At 41.3% G+C, this 13,040-nt stretch overlaps 1 protein-coding gene across 1 annotated transcript in view; it reads left to right on the top strand.

Moving 5' to 3' along the window:
* The window catches only part of GRM8 (glutamate metabotropic receptor 8), a 1,632,513-nt gene that overhangs the window by 824,379 nt on the left and 795,094 nt on the right, over positions 1 to 13,040 (top strand). Inside the window, exons 3-5 of the mRNA XM_040413776.1 lie at positions 7,594 to 7,729; positions 8,229 to 8,383; positions 10,782 to 10,919. Coding sequence (XP_040269710.1) covers positions 7,594 to 7,729; positions 8,229 to 8,383; positions 10,782 to 10,919 — 429 coding nt within the window. The remainder of the gene's footprint in view (positions 1 to 7,593; positions 7,730 to 8,228; positions 8,384 to 10,781; positions 10,920 to 13,040) is intronic.

Raw genomic sequence — 13,040 nt, 5'->3', positions numbered from 1 at the left:
ATATTTCCTTCTTGCCTACACTGGTTCAGACCGTGTGAGATACCCCCTCTACATACAGGGGTTTGATTCAGGCATTTGAAATACAGCCATTTGAAATACAGCAATTTTGTGCAAATATATATTTACTTAAGGCCTACACTGGTTCAGACCGTGTGAGATACCCCCTCTACATACAGGGGTTTCAATCAGGCATTTGAAATACAGCCATTTGAAATACAGCCATTTTGGGCAAAGAAATATTTTCTTCAGGCCTACACCGGTTCAGACCGTGTGAGATACCCCCTCTACATACAGGTATTTGATTCAGGGATTTGAAATACAGCCATTTTGGGCAAATACATATTTACTTCAGGCCTACACTGGTTCAAGCCCCGTGAGATACTCCCTCTACATACAGGGGTTTGATTCAGGGATTTGAAATACAGCCATTTGAAAAACAGCCATTTTGGGCAAAGAAATATTTACTTCTTGCCTACACTGGTTCAGGCCCTGTGAGATACTCCCTCTACATACAGGGGTTTGATTCAGGGATTTGAAATACAGCCATTTGAAATACAGACATTTTGGGCAAAGAAATATTTACTTCAGGCCTACACTGGTTCAGACCGTGTGAGATACCCTCTCTACATACAGGGGTTTAATTCAGGGATATAAAATACAGCCATTTGAAATACAGCCATTTTGGGCAAAGAAATATTTACTTCAGGCCTACACTGGTTCAGGCCCTGTGAGATACTCCTTCTACATACAGGGGATTGATTCAGGGATTTTAAATATAGCTATTTGAAATACAGCCATTTTGGGCAAAGAAATATTTACTTCAGGCCCACACTGGTTCAGACCGTGTGAGATACCCCCTCTACATACAGGGGCTTGATTCAGAGATTTGAAATACAGCCATTTGAAATACAGCCATTTTGGGCAAAGAAATATTTACTTCAGGCCTAAACTGGTTCAGACCGTGTGAGATACTCCCTCTACATACAGGGGTTTGATTCAGGGATTTGAAATACAGCCATTTGAAATACAGCCATTTTGGGCAAAGAAATATTTACTTCTTGCCTACATTGGTTCAGGTCCTGTGAGATACTCCCTCTACATACAGGAGTTTGATTCAGGGATTTGAAATACAGCCATTTGAAATACAGCCATTTTGGGCAAAGAAATATTTACTTCAGGCCTACACTGGTTCAGACCGTGTGAGATACCCGATCTACATACAGGGGTTTAATCAGGGATATAAAATATAGCCATTTGAAATACAGCCATTTTGGGCAAAGAAATATTTAATTCAGGCCTACACTGGTTCAGGCCCTGTGAGATACACCCTCTACATACAGGGGTTTGATTAAGGGATTTGAAATACAGCAATTTGAAATACAGCCATTTTGGGCAAAGACATATTTACTTCAGGCCTACACTGGTTCAGACCGTGTGAGATACTCCCTCTACATACAGGGGTTTGATTCAGGGATTTGAAATACAGCCATTTGAAATACAGCCATTTTGGGCAAAGAAATATTTTCTTCAGGCCTACACCGGTTCAGACCGTGTGAGATACCCCCTCTACATACAGGTATTTGATTCAGGGATTTGAAATACAGCCATTTTGGGCAAATAAATATTTACTTCAGGCCTACACTGGTTCAAGCCCCGTGAGATACTCCCTCTACATACAGGGGATTGATTCAGGGATTTGAAATACAGCCATTTGAAAAACAGCCATTTTGGGCAAAGAAATATTTACTTCTTGCCTACACTGGTTCAGGCCCTGTGAGATACTCCCTCTACATACAGGGGTTTGATTCAGGGATTTGAAATACAGCCATTTGAAATACAGACATTTTGGGCAAAGAAATATTTACTTCAGGCCTACACTGGTTCAGGCCCTGTGAGATACACCCTCTACATACAGGGGTTTGATTAAGGGATTTGAAATACAGCAATTTGAAATACAGCCATTTTGGGCAAAGACATATTTACTTCAGGCCTACACTGGTTCAGACCGTGTGAGATACTCCCTCTACATACAGGGGTTTGATTCAGGGATTTTAAATACAGCCATTTGAAATACAGCCATTTTGGGCAAAGAAATATTTTCTTCAGGCCTACACCGGTTCAGACCGTGTGAGATACCCCCTCTACATACAGGTATTTGATTCAGGGATTTGAAATACAGCCATTTTGGGCAAATAAATATTTACTTCAGGCCTACACTGGTTCAAGCCCCGTGAGATACTCCCTCTACATACAGGGGATTGATTCAGGGATTTGAAATACAGCCATTTGAAAAACAGCCATTTTGGGCAAAGAAATATTTACTTCTTGCCTACACTGGTTCAGGCCCTGTGAGATACTCCCTCTACATACAGGGGTTTGATTCAGGGATTTGAAATACAGCCATTTGAAATACAGACATTTTGGGCAAAGAAATATTTACTTCAGGCCTACACTGGTTCAGACCGTGTGAGATACTCCCTCTACATACAGGGGTTTGATTCAGGGATTTGAAATACAGCCATTTGAAATACAGCCATTTTGGGCAAAGAAATATTTACTTCAGGCCTACACTGGTTCAGGCCGTGTGAGATGCACCCTCCACATACAGGGGTTTGATTCAGGGATTTGAAATACAGCCATTTTGGGCAAAAAAATCTTTTATTGAGGCCTTGACTGGTTCAGGCCTTGTGAGATACACCCTTTACATACTGTTGTTCTATTCTACTATTAATTAAACACCCATTTAGGGCAAGACCCTAAATTCAAAAAATATGAGGAGAGCATCAAATAAGGGACGTGGCCCAGGTCGTGGTGCTGCTGGTGGAGCTCCTTTTGCAGGGAGAGCACGTGGTCGATCTGTGCCAGCTACACGCACAAGTGAAACCCCTTCCTCAGGAGCAAGTAGGCGACAAAACCTGCAGCGGTATTTGGTCGGGCCTAATGTTGTTCTACGAATGGTAAGGCCTGAACAAGTACAGGCGATAGTAGATTTGGGTTGCTGACAGTGGATCCAGTTCCTTCACATTGTCTCCCACCCAGTCTCCTGCTGAAAGACCACAGTTGGCACCTGCAGCTGATGTCCATCAGTATTTCACCTCACCCCCTTGCAAATCAGATAAGCAGTCTGACCCCCAAGTCATGCAGCAGTCTCATATGCTTTTTATGACTCTGTTAGCAGGGTTTCCCAGGGCCATCCACCTAGCCCTGCCCCAGAAGTGGAAGAGATTGAGTGCACCGATTCCCAACCACTTATATTTCAAGGTGAGTACATGGGAGGACCATCGCAGCACGTCTCGGATGATGACGAAACCCAGGTGCCAACTGCTGGGGCTTTCGAAAGTGTGCAGACCGACAAGGAAGGCAGGGGTGAAGACCGGGTGGAAGATTATGTGGAGGACGATGAGGTCCTCGACCCCACATGGATTTAAGGTCATGCGAGTGACCTATGTAGTTCGGAGGAAGAGGCGGTGGTCGCACAGAGCCTCCAGCACAGCAGAAGAGGGAGCAGGGTGCAAAAGCGGAGCGGCCGTCCTCTAGACAGTATGCCTCCTACTGCCCACCTCAGCAAGGGACTGAGCACACCAAAGCCAGCTCCAAGGAGTTCCCTGGCGTGGCAGTTCTTCAGACAATGAGCTGACGACAAGACACGAGTGGTTTGCACGCTGTGCAATCAGAGCCTGAAGCGAGGCATAAATGTTCTCAACCTGAGCACAACCTGCATGACCAGACATTTAAGTGCAAAGCACGAGTTGCAGTGGAGGAGACACCTCAAAAACCAAGAAAGGCCTCTGGCTCCTCCTGCTTCCTCTTCTGCTTCAGTCGCGGCCTCTTCATCAACCTCTGGAGTGACAGTGCCACCTGGCACGCCGCAAACAGAGAATCTGCCAGCAACACCAACACCTGGGTCACCAAGCATCTCCACAATGTCCCACAGAAGCGTTCAGCTCTCGATATCCCAAACGTTGGAGAGGAATAGGAAGTACCCCCCTACCCACCCGCGATCCCTAGCCCTGAATGCCAGCATTTCTAAATTACTGGCCTTTGAAATGCTGTCATTCCGTCTGGTGAAGACGGATAGTTTTAGAGGTCTTATGGCGGTGGCTGTCCCATAGTACGTCGTGCCCAGCCGCCACTACTTTTCAAGGCGAGCCATTCCTTCCCTTCACAACCAAGTAGGGGACAAAATCAGGTGTGCACTGCACAATGCCATCTGTGGCAAGGTGCACCTCACTACGGATACGTGGACCAGTAAGCACGGTCAGGGCCGTTATATCTCCATAACAGCACACTGGGTAAATGCAGTGGCGGCTGGGCCTAAGGCGGATAGCAGTTTGGCACATTTCCTTCAACCACCGAGGATTGCAGGGCGCTTCAGTTTGCCTCCTGTTGCTTCCTCCTCCTACTCTGCTTCCTCATCCTCTACCAGCTCCTCATCCGGTCAGCATAACACCTTCACCACCAACTTCAGCACAGCCAGGGGTAAACGACGGCAGGCAGTTTTAAAACGTATCTGTTTGGGGGACAAACCCCACACCGCGCAGGAGCTGTGGACGGGCCTTGAACAACAGACCGATGAGTGGTTTGTGCCAGTCAGCCTCAAGCCCGGCCTGGTGGTGTGCGATAATGGGCAAAATCTCGTAGCAGCTCTGGGTCTAGCCAGTTTGCCGCACATCCCTTGCCTGGCGCATGTGCTGAATTTGGTGGTGCAGAGATTCCTTAAAAAATAACCTGATATGTCAGAGCTGCTGCATAAAGTGCGGGCCGTCTGTGCGCGCTTTCGTCGTTCTCACCCTGCTGCTGCTCGCCGGGTCTGCCCCCTTCAACTTGTGGGTCTTCAAATTGGGCACATGGCCTGAGCTTGCCATTTACGCCTTGGAGGTGCTGGCCTGCAATGCAGCCAGTGTATTATCTGAACGTGTGTTTAGCGCGGCTGGGGGCGTCATCACAGACAAGCGCAGCCGTCTGTCCACAGCCAATGTGGACAAGCTCACGTTCATTAAAATGAACCAGGCATGGATCCCACAGGACTTGTCCGTACATTGTGCAGAATAGACATGTATACCGGCAATAAGCAGCCATTGTTATACTGCAGCGCAATTGCTCATGTTTGTATTTTGGATATTTCACACTCTTTTGGAGTGTACCTTAATTTTACAAAATTAAATTAAAACCAAAAGCCTGTGTTGGCTATCTCGTCCTTCTCCACCGCCGCTTCCACCTACTCCACTACATCCACCGCCTCCTCAAACTCCTACTCCATATGGAACTCCACCTCATAAATCCATTTTTTTTTGTATGTGTTTTATTTTATATCATTTCACTACTTTGTCATTTACATTTTCTGGTGAAATTAACCAATTTTTGGGTGTATAGTACCACTGCTATACCTAGTAGGCCGTTTAAAAAAAAAAAAAAAAATTGTCATTAACATTTTCTGGTGAAATTAACCAATTTTTGGGTGTATAGTACCACTGCTATACCTAGTAGGCCGGTTAACAAAAAATATATATTTGTCAGTTACATTTTCAGTTGAAATTCAACAATTTTTGGGTGTGAAGTACCACTGCTATACCTAGTAGACAGGTTAAACAATAAAAACATTTCTCTGTTGCATTTTCTGGTGAAATTAACCAATTTTTGGGTGTGATGTACCACTGCTATACCTAGTACGCCGGTTAAAAAAATAAAATAAAATGTCATTAACATTTTCTGGTGAAATTCAGCAATTTTTTGGTGTGATGTGCCACTGCTATAACTATTAGATCGGTAAAAGAAAAAAAACAACATTTGTCAGTTACATTTTAGGGTCAAATTCACCAATTTTTGGGTGTAATATACCCCTCCTCTACCTAGTTGACAGCTTAATAAATTTCAATAATTTTTATTTTACATTTTCGGCTTTCTGTTATAGACCCCTGCTCTACCAAGTAGACAGGTTAATTAATTTCTGTAATTTTTCTGTTATATTCTTGGGTTTACATTATACAATTTTAGACGTGAATAAACCCCTGCTCTGCATAGGTGACAGGGAATAAAATTTCTGAAATGCTTCTTTAATTGATGCGCGCCACCTCCTTTGATTCAATGCTTAAACTTAAACAAGTTGTACCACATTTAAGCTTCAATACTTTGTCCCACATTTCCGCTATACTCTTTTGGCCAACAATTGGGCCTCAATAGCTTTTCCCACAATTCCGCTTGACTCTTTTGGCCCACATTTTGGCTTCTGTAATTTGTCCCAAATTTGCGCCTCAATAACTTTTCCCACATTTCTTCTCGATCCCCAATTTTTTAAATAAATTTATCTCCCTTAAATTTGGTCTCTTCTTCTCACAATCCCTCTCCGGCCTGGAACCCTGATTCCCCGCCACCCGTAATTACCATGGTAGGCGCATAAAAGAACATCGAAAGTTGATCGAGCAGATATAAAATTGGATTGTGAACATCACAGGGATGTGCGACATGGTGGGGCAGTAAGTATGCACACGCCTACGTGAACTAACTGACAGAGGTCAGCCCCTGCAACTTCTGGGTCTCCAAATTGGGCACATGGCCTGAGCTTTCCCTTTACGCCTTGGAGGTGCTGGCCTGCCCTGCAGCCGGTGTATTTTCTGAATGTGTGTTTAGCACGACTTGAGGGTTATATTTCCCAATGTTTTGGGGTGTACCCTAATTAAAAAAAATGAAAATAAATTTTAAACCAAAAAGCAGTGTAGGCTACCTCCTCCTCCTCCACCGCCACTTCCACCTACACCGCCACATCCACCGCCTCCTCAACCTCCTACTCCATATGGACCTGGTCCTCCTAGATCAAGATTATTATTTTTACATATTTTATGTTATTTAAAGTCATTTCCCTATCCACATTTGTTTGCAGAGCACTTGCCATGCTCTTAACCACCTTTTGATGACATTTGCACCCCTCTAGCCCTTTCCATGACATTTTTACAGCCTTTTAGTGCTCAAAAGTTCAGGTCCCCATTGACTTCGGGTTCGGGGTCAAGTTCGGGTCCCGAACTCGAACTTTTTTCCGAAGTTTGGCCGAACCCGTCGAACCCGAACATCCAGGTGTCCGGTCAACTCTAGATATGTGTAATGATGAAGTTCTATTCTCCATAGCCTCATTGCATAATATAGTATGTGACTGGATCCTCCAGTAATTACGTGCCATGACCTTATAGGATTACCTGCATATACTACATGTGAAATAGGGGCCAGACCACACTCCTATCATGTCTTCTCCTGTTTTGATGATACTCAGTTCACTTCATCACATTTATACCCTGCTTTATCTACATTATCTTTGCAGTAACAACCACTTGTAGCTGAGTGTCTATAAAAAGCAAGCACTAAATATCTTCATTTTCTTCTCATTTCCTGTTTATCAAGTCAGACCCTGCAGACAAAACATTATAGGATAGCCTCTCTTCCAGTGCAATATACCATTAAGCATGATGTGTACACATGTTGAGATAATTGAGGTGGATTGATGCTAGATCTGTTTATATAAACCAAATAGAGCTCACAAGAAGCATTAATCAGTAATCCTCAAAGTGTGGCTTTTCTGAGATGAAGTGTATTATGTCTTTACAGGTGGTGTTTGCATTGCCCAATCACTGAAAATCCCCCGTGAACCCAAACCAGGAGAATTTGATAAAATCATTAAGCGCCTGCTGGAAACCCCTAATGCTCGTGCAATAATCATCTTTGCAAATGAAGATGACATAAGGTGATGGTTATCTCCTATTGTTTGTGGCATGTTTGATCTTTTCCAGTGGCAGGAGAATTGTGCAAACCTATTTCTTTCTTATCAGTTTTACATTAACGCGTCAAGCATACCCTTGTGAGACTGGAGGTGTAGGAAATTTCAATTGCATTTAGACAAATGTTATTCAGCAGTTCCTATGAGACACTCTCACTGTCTTCCTGTAATGGTAGAATGTCCTGTGGATTAAGACATAAGATTGAATGAGATAAATGAAATGAGAATGATAGACAATGTATGGTACATTAGGGTTAGAAGAAAACAAATTAACATGAACTGCAGACACGGAGAGGTGCTACAGCTTTTTTCTTTTATTCTGTCTGAAGTTAGAATCAAGTTGACAGGAAGATTGACTAATCGTTTCCTCCCTGGATGCTTAGTGAATCTGGTTAATGTGTCTCGACTGAAATCAATGGACATTTCTTTCCTTCTATTTTCTTTCTATTCTTTTTTTTTCCTACAGACGAATCCTTGAAGCAGCTAAAAGAAACAATCAAACTGGACATTTCCTTTGGATTGGATCAGACAGCTGGGGATCCAAAATCACGCCAGTTTACCAACAAGAGGAGATAGCAGAAGGAGCCGTTACAATCCTACCAAAGAGAGCCTCAATAGATGGTAATATTCCCCTTTTTCATGAAAAATAAAAATAGAATAACAGTCACTATGACACTTAGCACATTCCTATAATTTATAGCATCAATCACACACTTCATATCATAAGTCACAATTTTCCACTCAAGCTGGTTAAATAGCTGTAACTAAAGTTGAGACAATTGATTCTGCCAATTATTATTTTTTTTTTACAAAAAATCTGATTATTTAGAATAAGAGTTTACACTTTTTTGGTGGCTTTTGTGTTATATGCCTGCATAAATAACTTGTGAAAAAATTGCAATGTATCAAAAAAACACACCAAGGGGAACATTTAAGACCAGCATTTTACATGCCTGTCTGAATCTTTTTCTTGCTGCCATCAGCGCATTAGATTTTTAAGAGGTACATGCCTCCAGAATAATTGTGGTACAACTGTACAGATCCATGTGCCAGAACTTAAATTTACACAAGAAAGGGATCTGGTGTGTATTTCAGGTATAATCTACACCTGCAGTAGATTTTAATAAATGCATCATGCAGGCAAAATCTGACCCTGTACAACTCACTCCCCAGACCACTTTGCCTCAGTTTTTTCAAAACCACTGAAGAAGTTATACAGTTTTGTCCAACCTTTTGGACTTTTTGATATCAGTTTTCTGGAAGACATGGGTTGAAAAATGTCCCTCACAGTGTATGACATCAGTCTAAGGGACATTCATAGTATATCTTTTTAAAATACTATTACTTGTACATCGAACTTGCAGTTCTGTCACATGGCAGCTGTTTAGGAAACATGTGCTTGCCCTGACCAGTAAAGCTTCCACTTTTGTACAAAGTCCACTGAGTATTGTATACACAAGTGGTGGCGGATCCGTGGCACAGGTGCCAGGGGCAGCACTCAGAGCCCTGTCTGTGGGCACCCATACACTGGAAAAATTCTAAGGTGTACAAATATGCCTCATTCTTCTCCTGCCATTCATCAGCGCAGAGCGCACTATGCACAGCACAGGCAGAGCATTGAATGTAGGAAAGCTATTATAGCTAAGTGATAAAGTACATGGAAGGTATTGGACCTAAATGTCCACAGTAAAAGGCTAGTGTGCTGTTGTTAAGGGGTTAAGTGCTCTTTGCTTAAGGGTCTATTCACACATCCGCAAATCCGCAAAACACGGACACGGCAATGTGCGTTTCCTCATTTTGCAGACCGCACATCGCCGGCACTAATAGAATAGGACATGTTCTATTTTTTTCGGGAAAGGAAATGCAGACCCGGAAGTGCGGGTTCGCATTTCCGGAGCCGGGCCGCACATTGTGTGGCCCCATAGAAATGAATGGATCCAAAATTGCGTACGTGTAAATGGGGCCTAAAGGGGTTTTCCAGGATCAAGATATTGATGGCCCATCTTCAATCTCGGTGAGCATCCACCTTTTTTCTTGGCCGGTAATCACTAGCACTTGTGTCTCTCCTTCGTGTAGAGCACCCCGTTATTTATAATTTTTTTTGCTTACATATGCAATCTGCAAACTATCAATGTAGTGGTACCACTTTATCCCATTCATTTCATGCTGCAATGCACAGCACTGGCACCTTTACATAGTTGGTAGACAGGCTCTTCAGTCTGCTTATCTGTGGGGGTGCGAAGAGTCAGACTCCTAGTGATTTGATATTGATTGCCTATCCTGAGGATAAACCCTCTGGCCACATTCAGACAAGCGAGTTGTACACTCCGGACTCGGAGTGTGACTATATCACAGCTCCCGTCCTGAACTTCCAGCACTGCCAGGGTTGCATAGCATTATATTTATTTATGATGCTATGTAACCCTTACAGTTCTTGAATGTATTGGATAACACTGACAGAATTATGTCAGTGTTATCCAATGCATTCAGACCTCTACGGGTTACATAGCATCATAAATCAATATAATGCTATGCGACCCCGGCAGTGCAGGGAGATCAGGACGGAAGCTGTGATATAGTCATGCTCTGAGTGGGGAGTGTACAACTCACTCACCTGAAAGTGCCCACTCCACTGTATCTTGAACCCAGAAAAGCGCTATGGTGTAGAGTTAGCAAACCAAGCAATAAATGCTATTTGCCTATTAAAAATCTACTATAATTGAAAAATAAAGTTTTGGTTAAAAATACTAACAATTTTAACAGTATTATTAACTTTTATTGTTATAATTTTTTTGTATGAAAATGAGGTCACGCTATGGACCTCACAGCACATTTATTGACTCAGAAAAGCAATTACAATACAACATAAGAAATTATAGCAAGATGAAACAAATCCCCTGCCTGACTGACCGTAACTCCAGACCAGATCACCATTACATCACATATGGTAGAGCAGATGGCACTGCTTTCAGTGGGGCACTTATGTGTATTAATGATCATTTTTGTTTTTGTGAAATAGGATTTGATAGATATTTTAGAAGCCGGTCATTAGCCAATAACAGAAGAAATGTATGGTTTGCAGAGTTTTGGGAAGAGAATTTTAACTGCAAACTGGGATCGCATGGCAAAAAGAACAGTCATTTAAAGAAATGCACTGGTAAGAACACTATTATTACCAGTTTATATGTTTAAAAAAAATATTTGTCTTCATTGTCTTACCTGTAGCAGGAGGAATAATAACTGTAATACACATGAATATGCTATATCAATAATTTTCAAAAATGTCCCAGTGTTACAGCATAACAATGAATGTTCCATAATGAAGCAACTATGAAGACAATGAGTAAAATGTTTTTTTGTTCTTGCAAATTGCTGCATCCTAACAAACACACAATAACTTGTCATTTTAATTGCCTGATCTTTTTGGTTCCCTATGCAGAAACCTTTGTTAGAAGATTTGTCTACTTCATGTTTGGTCAATTTTATTGAAGGTTTTATGTGCATTTGTTACTCTCCTATGGATTACTGCCAGGTCTTTTGGGTATGCAATCCTAGAGTCTGTTGATCTATTCTGATTGAGGACAGTTACATTCAAACACATCCAAAGACGAATACTGACATAAATGGTTAGCTTTTAATGGCTAAAGGGGGGAATTTATCATTGTGGGTGTATTTGAGGTTAGTTTTTAGATTAGAGTTGTTGTCTGAACCTACACCAAATTTATGAAAATGGTACACAGTAATAGTAAATCTGGCACAAATGCAATGTGGTGAGATTTTTTTCAGTAAAAGTTTATCTAGGGGATGCCTGGAGTACAGTTGTGACTTTTAAAAAATTACAGTTCATAAATGTGTCACAACAGTGATCTATTCTGAAATTTGGACCAAACTTTCACTCCAGATCTCTAGGTGGCACTTGAAGGCAAAGTGCTCAAAATGTCACAATATTTTTGTGTAAGTGACCCCAAAAAGTTTAAAAGCCACTGCTTGTGACTTTTTTTAGATAAAATTCTAGCCTTTATGGCTTGATTAAATCCCACTTTTTGTTTCTTAAATACGGACCTTAAACTCTGCATTCCCTGGAACTCTGCATTCTTTGACTCTTAGTATGTCATTTTAAATAAATTATCTTCTAAAATTTGGTGCTTAACTTTTAGAGAGATCATGACTTAAAATATACAGTATATGTATATATTATTTATTCTTATTATCTTTCAAATAATGTTATGCTTTTATCTATTTCACATCTACATATTATATAATTTCTGTTGAATATTTCATTATAGATTTAATAATGTTCCAATAAATTGATAATCCAGTACTTGCGCAAAATATGTACGTGTTGCCTTTTATAAGGAGTTATATTAATTGATAAATACAGAAACAGACATTGAAATACCTATATACATATAGATGAACTTTTCTCATCACGGCAGAGTTTATTTCATTTTGAAAAGCATATTTCATGCTTTGTTAGTATTTGTGTTGGTTCCTTAGGGGATGACCACATGGTCAGGTTTCCTGATGCAGTCGCATCTGTCCATTATACTTTTTCTTCTTTTATGATCCAATCCTGATTTTGGCTTCCAAAACTGCATGCAGAAACCTGACTGTGTGGCCATACTCTTAGGGTTATTTTCTTTGGGCCCCCCAGTATTATGTGTGCAGCTAGTCACTCTAGTTTGCCTGTCTGAAAGCTAAGAAAATGGCACCCATGTAATAATCTCGCAATTTAGAACAAAATAATCTCGCAATTTAAATTCAGTTGAAGTTGTGTTTTTAAACTATTGTGTTTAGAGAAAAATGACACTAGAAATTATTTTCTTCTACATTGATCTTACAAAATGTGAATCACTGATTTGCTGTGAATATTGAACCTACCAATTTGAATTTAACATTTCCAGTCAACACTTTAAACTCTAGGGAGAAAAAAACACATAATTTTTTAATGAATAGATTTTGATTCAGAGAATCTCTAAGGATAATAAACTTAGGGAAATGCTATATAATCAAAAATAAATATAAATTTCTGTATGTTGTAATTGAACATATGCCATATTTTTGGACTATAAATAAGATGCACTTTTCCCCCCAAAAAAGTGTGTGTGAGTGTGTGGGGAAGGGGGGGATTAGCAGTGCATCTGCGTCGTATAGTTCAAATGTACAGTCGCAGGCCGCGCTGTGTGACGTAAGGACAGTTGCCTGCACAGCATGGCCTGTGATGTACACTTGCCAGTAATGTAAATTGCAGTGTGGTGTCAGGCTACATTCTGACATT

Source organism: Bufo bufo, chromosome 1 (genome assembly GCF_905171765.1).
Source record: "Bufo bufo chromosome 1, aBufBuf1.1, whole genome shotgun sequence".
Taxonomy (NCBI): domain Eukaryota; kingdom Metazoa; phylum Chordata; class Amphibia; order Anura; family Bufonidae; genus Bufo; species Bufo bufo.
Note: the sequence above shows the minus strand (reverse complement) of the source record. Positions and strands in the feature narration are given on the sequence as shown.